At 45.8% G+C, this 20,288-nt stretch overlaps 1 protein-coding gene across 2 annotated transcripts in view; it reads left to right on the top strand.

Annotated features, from left to right (window-relative positions):
- rnf13 (ring finger protein 13) overlaps nucleotides 1-18,169 on the top strand; it is a 39,919-nt gene extending 21,750 nt beyond the window's left edge. For both annotated transcript variants that reach the window (XM_004561964.4, XM_076874392.1), the window contains exons 5-10: nucleotides 6,447-6,534; nucleotides 8,260-8,350; nucleotides 9,074-9,179; nucleotides 9,984-10,077; nucleotides 16,624-16,704; nucleotides 16,896-18,169. In XM_004561964.4, coding sequence (XP_004562021.1) covers nucleotides 6,447-6,534; nucleotides 8,260-8,350; nucleotides 9,074-9,179; nucleotides 9,984-10,077; nucleotides 16,624-16,704; nucleotides 16,896-17,263 — 828 coding nt within the window. In that variant the 3' untranslated portion in view covers nucleotides 17,264-18,169. The remainder of the gene's footprint in view (nucleotides 1-6,446; nucleotides 6,535-8,259; nucleotides 8,351-9,073; nucleotides 9,180-9,983; nucleotides 10,078-16,623; nucleotides 16,705-16,895) is intronic.
- Nucleotides 18,170-20,288: the final 2,119 nt, after the last annotated feature.

Raw genomic sequence — 20,288 nt, 5'->3', positions numbered from 1 at the left:
TTGCAACTTTTCCTACATTCTAACCAAATTGGATGTTTTTTGGAGTGATTTGATGCTTAAGTATCATCGCACGAGGATACCTGCTGTTATGATCACCGTGATCCTCCACAGATGTTTGAAAAAGAACAGAAATCATCATTTATCTCTGTTTCTCATCACATTGACTTTTACTACGAATTTCTGTTTTTCTATTATTCCTAGAGGCTTCTTATTTTCTGCCTCCTGTCGTCACCTCGTCACACACACACACACACACACACACACACACACACACACACACACACACACACACACACACACACACACACACACACACACACACACACACACACACCTCCCTGTTTCTCTCCTTCCTCTCTGGAATGCACTGAATGTCCTTATCTTTGCCCATGCAAACACAAGGGTGAGCCAGCAGCAGAGGTTGAATTCCTCTGCAGATCCCAGGCCGACTGGCTGCACCACAAACTGGCATCTAGACAGCCTACAAGTTAAATGACTCCCTACACGCACTGAAGAATGCTCCGTAAAGACGAGACGTAAAGCATGACCTACTTATCTTTTGGCCATATTTTTGGCGTCTGGCAGCTGTTGCACTTTCCCATTTATGCAACTTCATTTCCAGCAACCTTAACTTAACAACTGAACCAGAGACATCCTCATAATTTCTATCCTGCACATTAGTCTGCCCTGTTAAAACCCAGCGCTTTCATTATACATGATGCATCTTTGGCCCCACACAGTTTGGTTGGGAGATTCAGAAGTGTTATGCTGCTAACTGCTAATGTGGCATTAGAGCTGCTGGCCTCAAGTGAAGATGACGAACAAGCTACAGAAATCACTTCTTTCAGGCTAAACATATTTTTATGAGCACTTTGAGTGTAATGGTGGCTTTCAGTGATGTTTCCTGTTGATAAATTGGTCTTAAACGTGTCCAGAAGAAGTTAATCCATCACATAAGACTGAAAATCACAGCTTTGTGATATGAACCAAAGTCACACACACACCTAGATGCAGTGTCTTGTATTCCGCTTCTCCAGACAGCTTTCCTCCAGACGCTCGCACACAGGAGCCATTGATACCTCCACACAATGCAGCCTCAGAGGCAAACACATGGAATCACAATGCGGCGGCTGCCATACACGCAGCTTTTACGTATGCTTGTGCATAAAATTACTATGACAAGGAACACACAAAAGACAGAGCTGCTCAGTGTTGGTGTCCATGCAGGCCACAATAACACACACACACACACACACACACACACACACACACACAGGTCTTAATGGATTTGCTTGCATCATAGCGGAGTACAATGCTTGTCTAAAGAGCCCTACTTGAACAGCGCAGCTGGCACAAATACTCACGACCAATCATCGCTCAGATTAGTATGAGCGGCCCACCCCACCCCTTACCCCACTCCAGACGACTTTCAGATATTTTACACTGTGGCCCAAAGTCCTCTCTTTCTGTTCTCCTTCATGTTTCAGGTCACATGCTCTGACTCATTATTCACATCAGCAGTTCTTCAGTGGCTTCAGGTTGCGAATCGTATTTAAGAAAAATAAACCTGCGTTCTTTGCTTTGCCAAATATATTGTCTCTGCTTAGGCTCCATCATCTGCCAAATCCTTAAGAATACTGAGGGGTGAGCTGGATAGCAGGGACTATTACTTTGTCCCACAGAGAAACTTTCTGTCTTGCCAGTCATCCTCTCACCCACCTAAATATTGCAAACCAAACCCCACCCTCCCCACACCACCATGGTAGTTGTGACTGCCCCCAGCAGGACAGCACAACCAAGAATTGCAGATAGATTTAGTTTTGTTCCACTCTGCTAAATGAGATTATAAATGTATTTCTTGAGGAGCGGCAGCGCTGTGGCTGCTTTAGCTTCCATGACTCCCTCAGGATGTTACGTCATCTGACGCATGTTTTTTTCCCCTCTAACTTTCAGAGGAAGCATCTACTGTCCCACTATCTCTGACCGTGTCAGAATACCTAATGATTCACTCTAAGATTATATCGTCACATCCCGTTTCCTTCACCACATCAGCCACAACAATGGCCGTACAGGATACTGTAGCCCATAAAAGCTGCCTCACAGACGAAAGATCGCATTACATCAGTTTTCCCCACATCCCCTAATGCAGCACACATGACTGCTGCAGGAAGGTTCCCTATTTTACTCTGTCTATTCATGTTTTGAGTGTATGTGTGTGTGTGTGTGCGCGCCTCACACCTGTTGCATCTAGCAACCAGAGGCATTATGCCTGCTCTTTCCAACCACGAAGCTGTGCTGATTGTTAAGATGTTCTGCTGTATTGAAAGCGTGCGGTTTTCAGAAAATTATTTGTCCGTGTTTGAAATGTTGTCTGCTGTGTAGACTCACAAGTTTGTTTTATCAGAATCGGCTTGTTTGGCCCAACGTAAGTCTGTCTTTTTACCTTTTGACCTTTTAATTAAATTCAAAGTCTTGACCAAATAATATAAGAGTCTGGACAGACATCATAGTGATAATCTACAGGAGGTTCTCATGTGGTTTGTATTTCTGAATTCACCAGACAATTAAAGTCTAGTTTACTTTCTCTTTTTTTCTTGTTTTAAGCTGATGTCTCATTTATAATTGTTAAACCATCTAAATAAGTAACCCTTTAGAGTTCTGGATTGTCAGACGGGAGACAACCCAGAGTTTTTGGGGTCGACCTAAACGATGGAGACTATCTATTCTGTGTGTTTGACTAAATGCTAAAAATCTTTGTCCAAAGTAACTGCGCAAAGCTGGCAAGTTTTTGGAAAAACCCTGGCCTGGGACATTTCTAGATTATGAAGAGGGGAAAAAAAGGTTTCAGAGCATAGCTGCTGCACTGACCTACGCAGAAAACACGTTACACACTAGTGCAGGCGTCTGTTTTGTAGAAGAGGTGGGCGGGTACACATCTATGATTAATAAGAGTGTGATGAGGGTGGGATGTTTATGCAACACTTTAAAAAACATACAAACGCATGATAATAGTCTTTGGCTAAAGGAAATGGCCAGTACTGTCTCAGCCTGGCTTAAATTAAAGAATTGCATGATAACGAATATCTGTTTTCAAACTCACAATATTTTCAGGATATTTGTGACGATGCAGGAAAAATCTGAGTGACCTTTTATTGCAGTTTGCAGAGCTTTTTTTTTTTTTTTTTTCTTCTTCTTTTTTTTGTTTTTAATTTTAAAAAAAAGGTGCCAGCAGCAGGATTATAGTGTAGTAGGTAATAGCTAGTGTTTTCCCTGGAAACTTTAAGTAAAAGTATAAAACACCTGTTTTATTTGAACAAAATAAAACTTGGGAAAAAAAAAAGCCACCCGTGGGTGGCACTTTCTAACCAGCTGGTTAAAGCCCTGCGTTTCCTCCATATTACTGCATCAGTGATTTCCATGCACTGTTTGCTTTTCCCGTCATATGGATTCTAACTTCTGAGTGATGCAGTCATGCTTGGTTGAGTCATTTGTGTACGTTTGCATCGCACATCAGCAGCTGCTAGCTGCCCGCCTGCATAGGCTGATTGTACTCAACTGTGTTTTTTGCCTCATGGTTTCCACCTTCAGCAGGAAAACCTTTCAAGTCCTGTGTTTTGATGGAGACTGTTGAAGTCGCTTCCCTTGTAGGGGGAAAAATAATCATCATTTGACGCTGAAACGCAGCTCTTACTGTCAGACATGCCCGGGTTTGACTCGTCGTTGCTCACACAATATCGCGACATGACAGTTTTGCATCATGTAAGTTTATATTGGTATTAACGCGGATTAGACGATATAGATAAGATAAGATAAGATAACTCTTTATTGTCATTGCACAGTCATACATAGTACAGTAGTACAATGAAATTGGAAAAACTGTCCTACGTCGGCACTACATATAACACAACACGACACGATATGACACATCACAACGTAACAAACAACACAACACAGTATATTAACTTAGTATAAAAAAGAAGAATAAGTGTATGTGTATTGCACACTGTTATTATTGCACATTAATTATTATTGCACCTTGTTATAAATATTATTGTTATCGTTTTAAACATTGTTACCTCCCCCTAAAAAGTCCAGGGAGGTATCCAGTCAGGTCAGCTATTTCCATTGATCAGGGCTATTGCCCTGTTGTAAAAGCTGTCCTTGAGTCTATTTGTTCGGGACCTCAGCAGCCTGAACCTCCTGCCAGACGGCAGCAGCTTAAACACCCGGTGTCCTGGGTGTGTGCAGTCCCGTAGGATGCTGCGTGCCCTCTTGAGACAGCGAGTGCTGTACAGGTCCTTCAGGGAGGGAAGAGGATGTCCAATGATTTTTTGGGCCGTGTTGATGACCCTCTGGAGTGCCTTTCTGTGTGCTGTGGTGCAGCTGGAGAACCACACACCGATGCAATATGTCAGCACACTTTCAATGGAGCAGCGGTAGAAGACGGTCGGCAGCTCCTTCTTCAGGTCCATTTTTCTGAGGATTCTCAGAAAGTGGAGACGCTGTTGGGCCTTCTTTAAGACCGCAGAGGTGTTAGAGCTCCATTGGAGGTCTGTGTCTATGTGCACACCCAGAAACTTGAAACTGGAGACCCTTTCCACGCACTCCCCGTTGATGCTGACAGGCTGCAGCTCGGACTTCCTCCTTCTGAAGTCAACTACCAGTTCTTTTGTTTTGGTGGTATTGAGGTCCAGGTTGTTGTCTGCACACCAATCTGACAGCCTCTGAACTTCAGCTCTGTATGCAGTCTCATCTCCCCCTGAGATGAGCCCCACCACAGTGGTATCATCTGCAAACTTGATGACTGTGTTGTCTGGGTGGGAACTAACACAGTCATGTGTGTACAGAGTGTACAGTAGGGGACTCAGTACACAGCCTTGTGGAGAGCCGGTGTTGAGGCTGAGGGCTGAGGAAAGATGAGGCCCCACTCTAACTCTCTGTACACGGTCTGAGAGGAAGTCTCTGATCCAGCGGCAGGTGGTGGAAGGAAGTCCAATTTCCAGCAGTTTATCTATTAGTCTGTCCGGGAGTATCGTATTGAAAGCAGAGCTAAAGTCAACAAAGAGCAGCCTGGCGTAACGGCCCTGCACTTCCAGGTGAGAGATGGTGGTGTGGAGCGTTGTAGCAATGGCATCTTCAGTTGATCTGTTAGCTCTGTATGCAAACTGGAGCGGGTCGAGTGTGGGTGGCAGGCAGGACATGATGTGACGTCGGACCAGTTTCTCAAAGCACTTCATTATAACAGGTGTTAGAGCAACTGGTCGGTAGTCGTTGAGGCTGCTAATGTTAGTACGCTTTGGCAGTGGGACAATTGTGGCTGACTTTAGGCACGGCGGGATGCAGGACTGGGACAGTGAAGTGTTGAAGATCTTAGTGAAGACCCCAGCCAGCTGGTCTGCACACTCTTTTAGGACCTTTGCGGTTACCCCATCTGGTCCGGTGGCCTTCCTGGGGTTCACTGCCCTCAGTGTGCGCCTCACCTCATATTCCTGCACTATGAGGCTTGGGCTGCTGCTGTCCGATGTTTTTGCTGCTGCTGCCTCTGGTCATGTACATGCCTCTGGTCATAGTACATGCCTAATGCAAATAGTTTTTAAAGATTTACATTGCAAAGTATTAATAAATTGTCCAATTAGAATTGAAATGCAAAGCTTGTGTTTGTTACTACATGTTGTGTTCTTACTTATTCTTGATGCCTGATAGTCATGGCTTGTTTTTGTTGTAGAGCACAGAAAAGCACCTGTAGGGTATCAGATTGAACCATGTTGGCTGTTTGTTATAAATAAAATAAGAAATTGTAGCACATTTGAAGCAGACCAGGCATCAGGACACAAAGCCATTCCAGTCTAAATATCTTTTCTTTTCTTTTTTTATTCGTGCTGTTCATCTGAGCCTTGGTTGAGAGGGCCGCAGGCAGAGCATTGAAGCCCAGACTCCTCTCTCTCCCTGTCCACTTACTCCTTCTCATCAATTCCTACCAAGACTTTCCCAAGCCAACTGAGAGATGCAATCTCTACTAATATATGTAATATGTTTTTGTAATTACTATTATGGGTATCTTCACATCATTGGACTCTCATATGGTCTTTAACCTGTAGCCATTACAAATACTTTGTGGCTTTCTCTGTGCCCCGTTTCCCATCGTTTCCTTGGAAGCTTCCTATTTTGTATCTTCAGTTAAAGCTCATTCAGTGTTTATGCTGCTTGTCTTTCTAGAGAGTGAGCCACAAAAATGTTGAGCGGTACCACATGCTTCATGCTGCTCTGTTAAATAATGAAAATCTAATTTGGTCACAGTATATGACAGAAACTGCTGTTATCACATATACTGCTGTCACTTTTATCCACCTGACCCCCACCACAAATTTTTTCAGATTGACAATCGGATGAAAACAGTTTTGCCTTTTGTTTGTTTGTTTGTTTGTTTGTTTGTTTGTTTGTTTCAGGTCCTCAATGCCCAAAAAGCCGGCTACAAGGCAGCCATTGTTCACAATGTGGAGTCGGATGACTTAATCGGCATGGGATCCAACGATGGTAAGATGCTCCTGTTATCTAGTTCAGTGCTTTAATGGGTGCTTGTTGGGTGGCCAAACAGTCTGAACCTCCTTTCCTTTTTGGATGTCTGTCCTGTGAAGCTAACAGCTCAGTAATGCTAAAATTTGGGATTAAGTGTCGAAGATCAAGGTCACGCAGATCGCTTTTGTATTACAATATCATAACATGTTACACAAATGTGTGATAGGACAGAAATAATGAATGGGTGAATTTTCATAGCAAGAAGATCAGCTTCACTCTGCACAAACACTTCTCTGGTCTTTGTTCAGCAGCATAACTCAGCAGCTGGTGAACCTTTAAAATCTTTCCTCACCACACTCCCTGCCGGTGGCTGATGCCCTCAGACGTCGGTGCGTTGGTGGTTCTTGGTGTCTGGGGCTGGGTGCTCATGTATGTACCGGCTCACTCCTGGTGGCCGTTTGGCAGGGCCTGGCGCCTGTGGCCCAGCTGGGCCCCGCCAAGCGGCCACCAGGGGCGTGGGGCGCCCTCTGGGCCTGGGGCCTGTCCTCTCTGGCACAGCTGGCTGCCGGCAGAGCCCGCGGGCACATCACTGCAACCCCCTCTGGCCTCGGCTCCGTGGCTGCTGGGTGACCTCTCGTTTGGGGCTCTCCTCAGTTCTTCCCAGGAGGGTGGCACAGTTGCCCCCCTGGTGGTCCTCCTTGGGTCCTCGTACTCTGGGGCCTCTGGATTTCTGGGGCCTGGATCTCCTCCATACCTACTTCATGCCCTCGGGGACGGGGCTATGGCTCCCCACACTCCCTAGCAGATCATTACATGGAGAAACCTTTTGAATACAAGCGTGCTGATGCACACAGGTGTACACACAGGTGTTCACAGACACAAACTACACCTTTCTTGGCTGCTACCTCAAAGCACATTGTGCGCTGTCGATCTTGCGTGCTGCACAATAACATTTAAAATTTAGTATCTACTGTCAGCTAGTTTATTGTGATGGTGTTGTATTTATTATGTTGCTCTTTGTTGTTTGTTTTCTCCTGTTTTTTCTTCTTCTCTTGACAGGTGATCCAGGTGTTTTTTTTCTTTTTTTGTTTGTTTGCTTTTCTTTCTTTTTTTTCTTCCCTCCTTTCTCACCATCTCTTCTCCCCCCTAATTTGTATTTCTCTCCCTCTCTTTCTTTCATTCTTTCTTTCTCCCTGTCCTATCGTCCAGTCATGTCTGTCCCGTTTGCAACAACTGAAAATAAAATAAATACATAAGTATAATAATGGTCAATCAAATGGACCAATATGGCAGGGCCATGATGATCCACTTGGTAAAGTAAATCCACTGGGCATCTTTTTTTGGCCTTCAGACAACAATTCTGACGGCTAAAGATCCAAATGGGACAGGCAGAAAAAAAAAATCTTTCAAAAGGATGCATCGATGTTTGCAAACGCTCAGGTGTAAAGTATTTGACTTATTGGGGAGGTTGTTTTCTAATCAGAAGGACAGTGGTTCAAACCCTGGCTCCGCCAACCTGCTTGTCTCAGTATCTTTGTGCAAAATGCCGATCACCACACGTGCCTTAGATGCATCTATCAGCGTGTGTGAACATGTGAAATGTGTGTGAATGGGTGAATGAGACTTGAAGTAAAAACGCACTTTGAGTGCTCAGAAAGGAGCTTTAAAAGCTGCAACTGAAAGTAACTGAGTAATTCTAGATGTATGTAACTTATCCATTTTGTTTGTTTTGGGTTTTTTTAGTGGATATCATGAAGCAGTTGGTTATCCCGTCTGTGTTTGTGGGCGAGGAGACTGCCAACACTCTGAAAGAGGACTACATGTATGACAAGGGGTAAGCTCAAACCCAAATCTCTCCATTTTCTTCTTCTTGTTTTTTTCTTTTCCTGCCCATCAGTATAAATAGAAGCAGCTTCCTGCTCGGCTCCTCTCACACTCCACTATGAACAATTCTTACTTTCAACACGTAGAGGAGAGCTGGCTGCTTTATAAAGCTGGATCACTCACCGGCCATTCTTTGCTTTCCAGCCAGGAGTTTAATTTGTTGTTACTGTAAAACAAAATGCGCAGCGTGAACTGTAATATATCAAGGGGAGGACTTGTCGCTGCCGATCACATGAGCTCAGAGGTCACAACATTAACGTTTCATTTCTCCACCTTAACTCGGTTGGTGTTTGTGTCAGATACACCCTAATACGTGAGGGTTATTCCCACATGCTGCGCAGCCAGGGAACGAACACCAAACATGGTATTGGCATATTTGCATCAGCGTGGGCCAGTTTGGTTGTTACATATTTGCCTGAAGCACAGATAGTCTGCTGCAGAGAGACTTCTGACTGAAATAAAATGTCATTATGTTGATAAGGGGACCTTTATGTGACTGTCACACAGCTGAAAAGCACTAAAGGGAATCTCCTTAATGTGGCAGCTCACAGCAATGAGCTATAACAGAGTGCTGTTGGTGTAGGTCACAGTCAGCAGCATAATGCGTGTCTGTGAAAAGGAAAGGTTAATGTTTACCTGTCCTGCACCTGACAGCGCTCTGCTTTTCTTTTAGCGGCCACGTGGTCCTCCTGCCAGACTTCAGTCTGCCTCTGGAATACTACCTGATCCCCTTCCTCATCATCGTGGGAATCTGCCTCATCCTCATTGTGGTCTTTATGGTTGGTAAATTTAAGATGTCTTCATTTTAACTCAGGGTTAAAGCATTTTACAAAGGAACAACTAAACTTGTGTAAAGATGGATAGTAATTTGTTGTTTTACTGCCATCGATTTGATGATTAAGAAGTAAAAACAGTCAAATCCACACTGGTCTGATACTGAAAGGGCTTTTTTCCTCGTAAGGACTCTTACTTGCTGTAAAAATAATTCTAAATTATTTTAGGAAAACCAAGTTTTAATCCCAAAACGTTGTTCTTCATCAGGCACCAGACTTCAGCCCAGGTTGAAGTCGTTTCATTTTTTATGTTCCTGTAATAATTAATCCACCAGTATTTGCAAGCTGTTTCATTGAAATGTTAGTTTTAATGCTGAATTGTAAATATTGTTGTTAATCATGAATTTTTGAATTGACAGTTTTACAGAAAAGCAGAAAAAATAGTAAAGTGCATTATTAATTTTAATTAAAATGCCAAATCACATTAATTTACTTCCATCCCTGAACAGAAAGACATTGTTTTCATGGTTGAATGTTATGCTTGATTCATTTTTTTGGCTTCTCAAAAATGTCCAGCGTGTTAGCTCAAATTTTGGTACGAAAATAATAATTCAGTTTATTTGCTTAATAAATAGCAATAACATTAAAAAGTTTTAAACGTGTTTTTGAGCAGTTTCTTGTCTTTATGACAGGTGGTCTAATAAATTTCTTATGCACTGTAAATTTAAGCTTCTTTGACTTTACTTGCACAAGATCTGTGTGTGGTTTGCGCTCATTTTGACAGTTTTGCTCTATTTGTGCTTCGACTAGATCACCAAGTTTGTCCAGGATCGACACAGAGCTCGGAGGAGCCGCCTGCGCAAAGATCAGCTGAAGAAGCTTCCCATCCACAAGTACAAGAAAGGTAGGAAAAGATCAGTGGTTAGCATCGAGGCTTCACAGGAAAATCTCAATAATTTCACTTCCTGGCTCAATAAAGGTTAATTTAAGAGTTCTAGGTGGCTCATTTTTTTTGCTAAAGCTACTGTGTAGCACAACATTATCATTATGCCCATTATGTGGAACAGTGCTACATGTCTGTTAGCAAGGTTTCATTAAGTTTGTTTTCCTTTAGCAAAAAATATTCCAGCATTGTGTTGACTCCCTGAAGCAACCAGGCGTTTACACATCTTTTAGTCTGACCTCTGACCTTCGCGATCTGTAGAGATGCTATCTTTGCTCTTTCGCTCCTTTCTCTCACATGATTCGGCCAAGAACAGAGATGTCATCGATGCATTGCGACACACCACCGCTCCCTGGAGCTCTGCACCTAATCGGATTAATATGGACTTGATTTTTTTCCACAAAGGCAGATTAGAGCTCCTCTCTGTTGAAACTGGACACATGACTGATGGTTTGGAATGTAATCTCAGTCATGCTGGGGGCCGGCTGGGTCGAAAGCTAAGTGTAATTTGGATTTTACCTGTCAGGCAGATGTACAGTAGAGCATGTACCGCTTGTTTGTAATAGGAGAGAAAATGTGATGAAGTAAAAATAGATCTCTGCTTTTATTTTTGTGTAAATATTTGAGTGTTTCATCAAAAACCTCTGAAAGCTTTTTAAGTAAAACTCTGTGGCTTCTCCTTCTTTCTAAGTATAGGTGTCAGGCTGACTATAGCATTGTTTTGAAAGGCAAATCCTCGTTGTGTGTTGGGTAAATAAGTTTGTCTGTGTATTTAGATGTTTGCCGGCTGTGTTACCTCCAGCAGATGTATTTTGCGGGCTGGAAAGCCCCGGACTGCAGTCGTCTGTGCAGGGAAACACCGGGGAGCTTTTGTAGAGAATGGGTGGTGCATAATAAGTATCCCCCTTGCAAAGCTGCTAATTGAGGGGGGGTTGAGCTGCAGAGCTGCTCCTCCCTGCCTGGCAGTAATGGAAGCACGTGCAGCAGACCAGCTAAAAGCAGCATGTGCTGCTCTGGTCACTGTTTCTGTCACGTTAGGCTCTGTGGTTTGTGCGCTGTCACGGATGCGTCTGCGAGCAGTGCCCACTCTGACTCAGGGTTTCCACCAAGCACCGCTGCAGTCACCCTTTACTGCTCAGGCGAGTTCGGACGTTCAGGAAACAGCCTCCGGGGCGGCGTCTGCACGCCTGTCAGCTGAGTCAGAGCGTTTAACAACATGGGAAGGGGACACCAAATCTCCACCTAATCACCTTTTGAGCTCTGCTCTTTGGAGCAATGCTAACCTGGCAAGAAACAAAGTGTCAGGTTTGAGGATGGGAGGGCTGTCGCAGTGGGACAGCACCCCTGTTGTCTGATTTTGTGTTGTTAGGCGGTGCTTACCTCAGGTAAGAGGAAGGCCTCAAGCAGGATTTGGCCTCTGGATTTGGAATGACTGCAGCACTATTTCTGATGTTTGTGTCACGTAAAGGGAAATGGGCTGTTTTTGTAAGTGTTGTGAGTTAGTGATATACTAAGTACATACACCAGTGAACCTCTATGGCTATATGGTTTCCACACAAACCCTCATCTAGAATGCAAAAGCTTGTCATTTATTGATCATTGTTTACAGCAGCTGGTTGTATGTGTGTGTGGGAGGGGTTTAAGCGCCACATTGTGACTTGTATTATTTTTAGCTGTAGCCTTGCTTTGGGACAACTCGACTCCACACAATTCAATGTGATGCTAAGAAAACTTGCATCCTGCACCGTTGCTGAAGTTTTTGGCACCGTGCCTGAACTTCATCGCTGCAACGGTGCAGCTTCAGACTGGGAAAAATGTCTAATGTTACCCTTCTTGGCCCAAGTTGCAGCGGATAATGCTGAGCTCGGACTCCGGGGTGCTTTGATCAGATGCAGCTTTAGTGAGTGGGAGTACTCTGATGCTGTGTGGCTGTTGATCTTGAAGCTGCAAATCTGAAACCCTGAACGGTTTTGCAGAATATTACATGTTCAGGTGCTTATTTTGAAATGCAGTGGAAGTTGCAGTGCAGAACGTTTTTCTGCAAAGGTTCAGTGGGCATGTTCTCGTGTTAAAGGTCTCGTAAAACATTTAATTCACTGATACCTTTTTGTACTTTGTTTAAAGTGCAGTTACCTCGATCATTTCAAAGCTATTAAGGTTTTCGTCTCTTGGCTGATGTATCATTTAGTGCTTCCCTGTCTCAGCTTGGCTACAATAATCACACCAATGTGGAAGCAGCCAGCAAGCCCAAATCGATAGCTTACCATTTACTTCAGGAGGCTTGTTAGTGGCAGTCTTGGTATACATCTAAATCTGTAATGGCTTTGCTGTGTGTTACTGTGAGTCATAGGTCAGGGGAGCTAAGAAATGTAGCATGGTGTGGAGTCACTTTGGGAAGTGGAAAGATGCTTGCCAGCTAATAATCGTCACCGCAGCCTGAGCTGCTGCTGTGCTGGCAGGATGTCTTTCTGCTGATGAGAGTATCTGCTCCCCATCTGACAGAGGAGCTCGCATCGGCAGATATCTGTCCATCACTTCAGCAAATACTTTAGTAGAAATTGATTTGCAGGTTGTAATTTATTTTCTTTACACCTTTGATGGCTACTAAGGGGGCCAGAGTGTGCCAAGAAAATATCCTCCCCACCGTTACACCACCACAGCCAGCCTGAAGTGTTGATGCAGGATTGGATCAATGCTTCAAATTCTGACCCGGCCATCCGAATGTCATCAGACAAGGCAACATTTTTCCAGTTTTCTATTGTCCAGTTTTGTTGAGCCTGTGCAAACTGCTAACAGGAGCGGACCCTGGTGCGGTCTTATGCTTTAAGGCTTGATATGTAGGTGATCTTCTGCATAGCTTGGTAGTAACGAGTGGTTATTTGAGTTACTGTTGCCTTCCTACCAGCTTGAAGAGGCCATTCTCTTCTGACATCAAGAAGGAATTTTCTCCCATTTTTTTCCAGCATCCGTTGTGTGGGGAAAATCCCAGTAGGTCAGCAGTTTCTGAAGTACTCGGACCAGCCCGTCTGGCACTAACAACCACATTTAGAGTCACTTAAATCACCTTTCTTTCCCATTCCCATGCTCAGTTTGAACTTCATATAACTGGCATATAATTGGTTGATTAGATACTTGCATTAAGAAACAGTTGAACAGTTACTCTTAATAAAGTGGCTGTCGAATGTATTTAGACAAAATTGAATATTACAGAGTTTGTCTGAGTGACTGTGACAGTGATTTCTTCTAGGATGCCCATTAAGAAGGCACAATGGTCTCGCTTGATGGTTCAAGCATGAAAATGATGTGAATGTCACTCTGTGGCTTCACAGTCACTCAGTGGAACATTTTGGACCAACACACAAAATGCCAATTTACCAAAACATCAAATTTACGAAGACAGAACTCCATTAGAGTTCCAGACAGTCGGTGAACTGATGCCATGGCACATTGAAGCTGTGATAGCAGCAGGTGGTTGTCGTGCCGAGAGATAAAATGATAACATGGTAACCTAAATAGCATTTTTTTTTCTCATACCCAGCAGAGGACGACTTCTCTAGTTGCAAAAAAAGTCTGAGGAAGTGACCCGAGCAAGCGCCAAACACTTTCCTGATGAGTTTATGGTCTCATTGAAGCTGGTTACTATGTAGCTCCTTCCTCCATAAAGACAACATTTGATGATTTCCTGTGTACCCTTCAGTGTATATATATATATCAATAAAGACGTAGTTTGATGACCATTAGAATGGTTGGTGTGTGCATAGGCAGGGACCACCCTCACTAACTTCTAATACAAACCCAGTCATTTTATTCTATAGGCAGGTCTGAAATATATGACCGAAACCGCTCAGTTCAGAAAAGAGCTTTAAGGGGTAAAGAGTGAGGGCAGGTCATGTGGTGTTACCACGTGAGCGTGCAGCGTCGTTCGCTTGCTCAGTCACATCCGCTGCTTATTCATCACTTCAAGGCACTGACACGGTACAACCTAAAATCTACAGCTCAAGGCTTTAAGACGGGCGGGGCCTCACTGACCGGTGTGTGATGTCACGCTGTTTGTCCATCTTGCACATACAGTCTGTGGGCCCGGCACCTTATTGAGACACATGATGTTTTCTTTTTGTAGTCTGCTGTCATGCAGGTCGTTCGGTTAGATAAGTTCGACTGTTGCAGTTGGCCAGCAGACAGTGCTCGTAAAGATATGGGTCAGAGGGGGTGATGGTGGATAACGTCACTTGTGTGCATGGAAATGGGATTCCTCAGACTGAAATGAATAGTAAGCGAGACAAGGAGTGTCTGCACAATGCCTTAATGAAAGCCACAATACCCGTGCAATCAGCGCACAATGCCAGTATGTAACATAAGACCTGTGCCGGCATACAGCATTATGTAATTGCAGCTGTGCGACTGCCGGCTAAGCACCACACTGCCATTAACATGACATATGCTCCAGTTTGCTTACAGAACCTTGCATCAGCTCCACTGACAGCCTGACATTTGAAAGCGAGCTTTGACGCCAGTTTTTGTCAGGAGCTGGCGTCTGACAGTTGTATGAGTCAGAAAGTGTGAATGCACACGTGCAGCAAACTGACTGGAAAAAACAATAAATGAAGGGATTGATTTTGACCCTTGGTTTTACTCCTCCTGTGATCTTTGACCTGCAGTCTGTTCCTCCCTGTGTATGATGAGTCACCCCACCCCTCCCTGCAGCTTTGCACATTCAAACCAAGGCGAGCACGCATGCACGCACACACACACACACACACACACACTGACTGGACTGAGCAGCTGCAGTGTCTCAGCCGTCGGTGTGTGAAGCATGTTGATGTCAGTATAGAGGAGCCCTCTCTGTCTCTGAGCTCAGTGGCCTCCTTGCCAGCTGTCCTTGTCTGGTCGGCGGTGACAAACTGTAGATGCTTCCCCCCCCCCCCTCGTCCTTTTACCCAGTTTCTGTCAGCCTCTCTTTCATTCGCCTGCCCGCTCCAGCTCTGCTGCTTGTCTGAAGTTCAGTAGGACAGCGTGATTCCCTTGAGAGCCAGGAATGCTGGCAGGCTGGCTGATTAATGGGGAAAAATGGAGGGGAGAGGAGCTGCACCAGCTCTCAGAGCTTTTTAACGTGTGCTACTAGCCCCGAAACGTAATTGCGAGGGATTCCCAGCATCTGAAAAGTTGCCAGATGTGGCCTAGATGTTTTTCCAGGGTCCAACAGCCCAACTTTTAAACTAGGATGAGGAGAAACCACCATCCTGATGAAAACCACGCTACTCTAGATATGTTATGTACCCCACGTAGCCTGAATCTCAGCTCACAGAAATTGCGTTATTGTGGTGGAATATTCGAGAAACGTCCCCAGCAGTTTCTTTGATCAGCTCATGGGGGTAATTTGTTCTGTGACGGGTGTCGACTCGGTTAGACTGTGTTCTGCTGCAGTGCTGTGCAGAGCCCTGGGCCTTCCTGGAGGAATCTCTTCGAGTTTTCGAGTGAACAGGCCATATTTGGCCGTTCTGAGCAGCCTTAATAAAGTGCTAACAGCTTTTGAAGTGTAGCAGAAAGCGATCCTCGATGGCATTTTTATTTATTTTTAAATGTTATCTCCCCAGTGCGAGGCCTCAGAGTTCACAGAACAGAGTTCAGAAAGCCACTGAACGTTTTCTCTGCTCCTCAGAATAGCTCAGTTATTGCCACAGTTCAGCATTTCCTGAGTGGATACTGGATCCTGGATCTGTGCCTGCACAAACTCTCCCTCACCCTGCGACTGTTCAGCACTGGCAGCGAGGAGAGGAAAGGATGGAGGCCGCCCTGGAGTCGTGTCAGAGGAGTGTTGGGCGAAAAGAAAATTCGCGATGATTGTGGTTGTGTTGGTGTTTTGAGTTAAAAACAAAGCTGAAAGTGAAACGGCCGAGGCGGAGCCGCAGTCGGACACGCTGCCTCGAGTTGGAAGTCGATGATGGAGGGAAAGGAAGGAGGGGCGGTTGATGTGACTCCCCGTCCTTATACGGTCACATGCGGCTCTGGCGCGGACACAGAGAGCTCAGTCAGGGAAAACATGCTCATTTAGAGCTTACATAAACACACCGACCCACAGCCCCCTGCTCTCCCGGCCTCCCTCCAGCTCAGGCAAGGAAAGAGGAAGGGAAGGAAAAGGAGAAGAACGCTGTGGAATTTGAGAGGGAGTGCGCTGATGAATTCCTGAGCTTTCAGTGCGCACAGGGAATGAGATGCTGCTCTGCCCTGCAGGCTGAGGATGGGATGGGTGGTGCAGGGACAAAGAATCGAAGGAAATCGGACTCGCGAGGCAGCCGGACTTTGTGAACCTGCTCGACCTCAGTGACCTTCAGAAACATTAGCACTGTCAGAGATCACAGTGCATTCATTCTCTACTATTAAGCATGCGGCATCTTTATCAATGAGTCCCATCCCTATTAGAAATTATGACTCTCAGGTGCTCAGAAAGCCACTTTCTTTCAAATGTGTTCAGTTAAAGGGAGAATATGGTTTCTTTCTCCCCCCCAGGTGATAACTATGATGTGTGTGCCATCTGCCTGGATGAATATGAAGAGGGAGATAAACTCAGAGTCCTGCCGTGCTCTCATGGTGAGTGACTACAAAATACCCACAGTTACACTGACAGAAGCCAGTTACTCTGATTTATTCCGTTTGGATCGTTATCATTTTATTAAGTAGATAACGAGGCTCCATCGTGATCTTATTCTCGTACTTTAACCTTTGCTGTGACAGCCATCAAAGGCTGGGTTGCATAAACAGGATGCCCTTTGTGTTCTCAGCCTACCACAGCAAGTGCGTGGACCCGTGGCTGACCAAGACTAAGAAGACGTGTCCGGTGTGCAAGCAGAAGGTGGTGCCCTCGCATGGCGACTCGGACTCTGACTCTGAGGAGGGGGAGAGCGGCCCCGAGAACGAGGAGGTGTCTGAGAGCACCCCGCTGCTGCGCTCCCTGGCCTCCACCAGCGCCCACTCCTTCGGCACCATGTCCGGGGCGTCGCGCTCCGAGCACGACCAGGAATCCTCGGAGTACGAGGACGACGAGCTGGACAGCAGCGACACCGAGGAGGAGGTCACCGTGGAGACCGTGGTGGTGCAGATGCAGCAGCCGTGCTCCGAAGGCCACGAGCACGACCTGCCCCGAGCTTGACCGACGTGTCGCTTAGAAGCTCCTCGGCCTGCCCGACCTCACAGCTGCAGAGACTTTTGTTGTGGGCACAATGCAGAGTCATCCCAGTTCTTCTCTCACTGCTTACAAATCCATTGTAATTTCCTTCTCACAAAATACAAATCTTAAGTTTTTGTTTTTTATCATGATTATGGACGAAGCTCCAGTCTGCATACCTTTGGCATCGCTTTGGCCAGACTGATGCGTACAGTACACTGCCATACTGTACTCTTTATTTAGTCGTAAAAAGATGACACACAAGCAGACGAGTCCAAAGGTCCCGGACACACGATCAGTAAATGTACTGTGTATATAAATATAGATCACAATAAAGGACATCTTGCATTTATTGTATATACATGTTCATGCTACAGTGACACAGGTTGGACCACTATGCACCATTGGTTTTATAAAATTAACACTTTGAGCCACAGTGATGTGGTTTGCCAATTTATTTCTATCATTAACCTTTGTTTTGTTTAAGGAGCTCTTGTGTTTTGTGCCACAGTTTGTTACAGTGATTCACACCAAGAGAAGCTCTAGTTAAACTGGTCTGAGTGACACACTGGAAGAAGAGGGTGTGCTCTCCGTGTGGTGTCACATGAAGCTGTGGGTTACACCAGTTCAGATTGTGAGAACTGTCCGTCGCCTGTGGTGAACTTCATTTCGTTAAACTCGAGCAGTTGCTGTTCGGTAGGCCTCATGGTGCACGCTCAACTGACCCGATGTATTTTTAAGACTGTTTGTAGTAAATAATCAATTTTTTTTTTTCATAACACAGCTTGATTTTTTTCGTTCGTGAATCCTGTTGCCTTCTCATTTCATGTATTTTTTGTTTTCCTGCCCAAACATCTCTGTAAAACGTCAATAAAACGCCTGACGAAGAAACTTGACTGAGCTTCATTACTTGAGCTGAAAAACATCCTGCAATTATAGGTTTCTTGGTAACATTCAATAGTCGTCCAAAACTGCCTAAAACGTGGCAGATCTGGTCTTCAACGCTTCCTCGTTTCCAGTGGAAGGGGAAAAAGAGCTTGGTTTTTTCTTCAAAAATAGTCTAATCTCAGCTGTTCTGTAGCCTTCTAATCATCTTTTCTTTTTTAATTCATATTGAAGTTTAATGTGCTTGTATAGACAGTAAATTTACAACATTTACAAAGAAATAAAATGCTTTGTTTGGTATCAAGCAATGCCACAATATTTTTTTTTTTTTCGAAGAAAAGAAAATACTTCCCAAAACTATTTTTTTCAAGAAAGAGGGAAAAGAAAAACAGCGGGGAAGAGGGACGAGGATAAAGGAGAAAAAAAACAAAAAAGCAGACAAAATACATATCAATCACCTGTTGAGAAAGAAAGAGAAAACAAGCAGAAGAGCAACATAATAAACAACATCATGATCTATGGGAATATAACAGTAAATATTAAACATTATGCAGCACGTAAGATCGACGGCGCACAGTGTGCTTTGAGGTAGGAGCCAAAAAGGGTGTAGTTTGAGTGTGTGAGCACCCGTGTGTACACCTGTGAGCATGAACGCGCTTGTAATGATCTGCTAGAGGGTGTGGGGGGCCACAGCCCCGTCCTCCAGGGCATGAAGCAGGTATGGAGGAGATCAAGACTCCAGACATCCAGAGGCCCCCAGAACACAAGAGACCAAGGAAGAAAAAGCCGCGCCACTATCCCAGAAAGAGCTGAGGAGAGTCCCAGATGAGGGGTCACCCAGCAGCCGCGGAGCAGAAGCCAGGGGGGGTTGCAGTGACGTGTCCGTGAGCTCCGCCGGCAGGCCCGGGCTCCAGGCCCCGACAAGCAGCCATCAAGGAGTGAGCCGGTGTGTACCTGGACGCCCATCTCCGGACACAAAGAACCACCAACGCACTGATGTCTGAGGGCATCTGCCACTGGCAGGGGAAGTGGAGGGGGGAGATAGACCTCCATACCTTAGAGGGCCTGAGATGTCCCCAGAGAGGTGGCGTCTGATACCCAACCTGACATATAGACACAGACATACAGGCACACACAGATACAAACATCCATTCCCACCCTCATGCTCTCATATGCACTTACTCCACACTCACCCAACGTGGAGACAGACATAAAGAGACGCTGTACACACGATCACACTCCCCAAGTGTACTCTAAGCCCCAGGTCTAGGTACCCTTGCCCCTGGAGGGGGAAACTGCACCCAGACCCAGGTAGTGTTACCCTTTTCCCTGCGGTGGGGAGAGGCAGACCGCCCCGACTCCGCAGCAGCAGGGAGGCCCCACACTCCAGACCCCAATCGGACAGCCAACTCCTCCTCCCAGACCCCCCGCTCCAACAGGCCGCAGAGAACGGGGGTGTGAGGACTCCAAACCTCCCTCCACCCGCTCATTGTAGTGTTGATGCATGTGTGTTCTAAGGTGCATTTAAAACCCAGGAGGGCATGGAGCTACCTGCCAGAGAGCAGCAGGTAAGCGCATGGTCCCTCCTGCTAGCCCTCAATGTCTACGTGTATTCAAAATTGAGAGGTGGGCAACGACGCCAGGGGTGGGGTGTACACCCTGATGGTCTTTTTGGAGTCCATGTAGCGTGCCCACCCCCAAGATCCTATATGTATGTGTTATGAAAGTGTGAGTAACGTGAATGTCTAAGTTGTGGGATAAAATTGAGGCACAGGCAGCCAGAAGGGGACAGAGGGGGGGGTAGCCTCCCCTGCACCCTGGTGACACACCTTTACCCCAAGGCCCTGCATGTGTGGGTGATTGTGGTGGAGTGGGAAGAGGGAGGCAGCTGGAGATGGGGAGAGAAGGGCGGGCGGGGCAAGTGACCCCCTCCCTGGGGCCAGCTCCCCCCGCTGACCCCAGTAGGCACCCCCATACTCTGCAACCCACCAGGGAAAGGGGGCCCAGGCCCATCCAGACCGGGGTCCAGTTCAGCAGCGCCGCCCGGCCCCACAGAGCCCGGGACAGTCCACCCGACCCCACCACAGAGAAAACTGCACCCACCCCGTCATCCACTCATCTTCCA

Source organism: Maylandia zebra, linkage group LG15 (genome assembly GCF_041146795.1).
Source record: "Maylandia zebra isolate NMK-2024a linkage group LG15, Mzebra_GT3a, whole genome shotgun sequence".
Lineage (NCBI taxonomy): Eukaryota > Metazoa > Chordata > Actinopteri > Cichliformes > Cichlidae > Maylandia > Maylandia zebra.
This window is presented reverse-complemented; position numbering and strand designations above follow the sequence as displayed.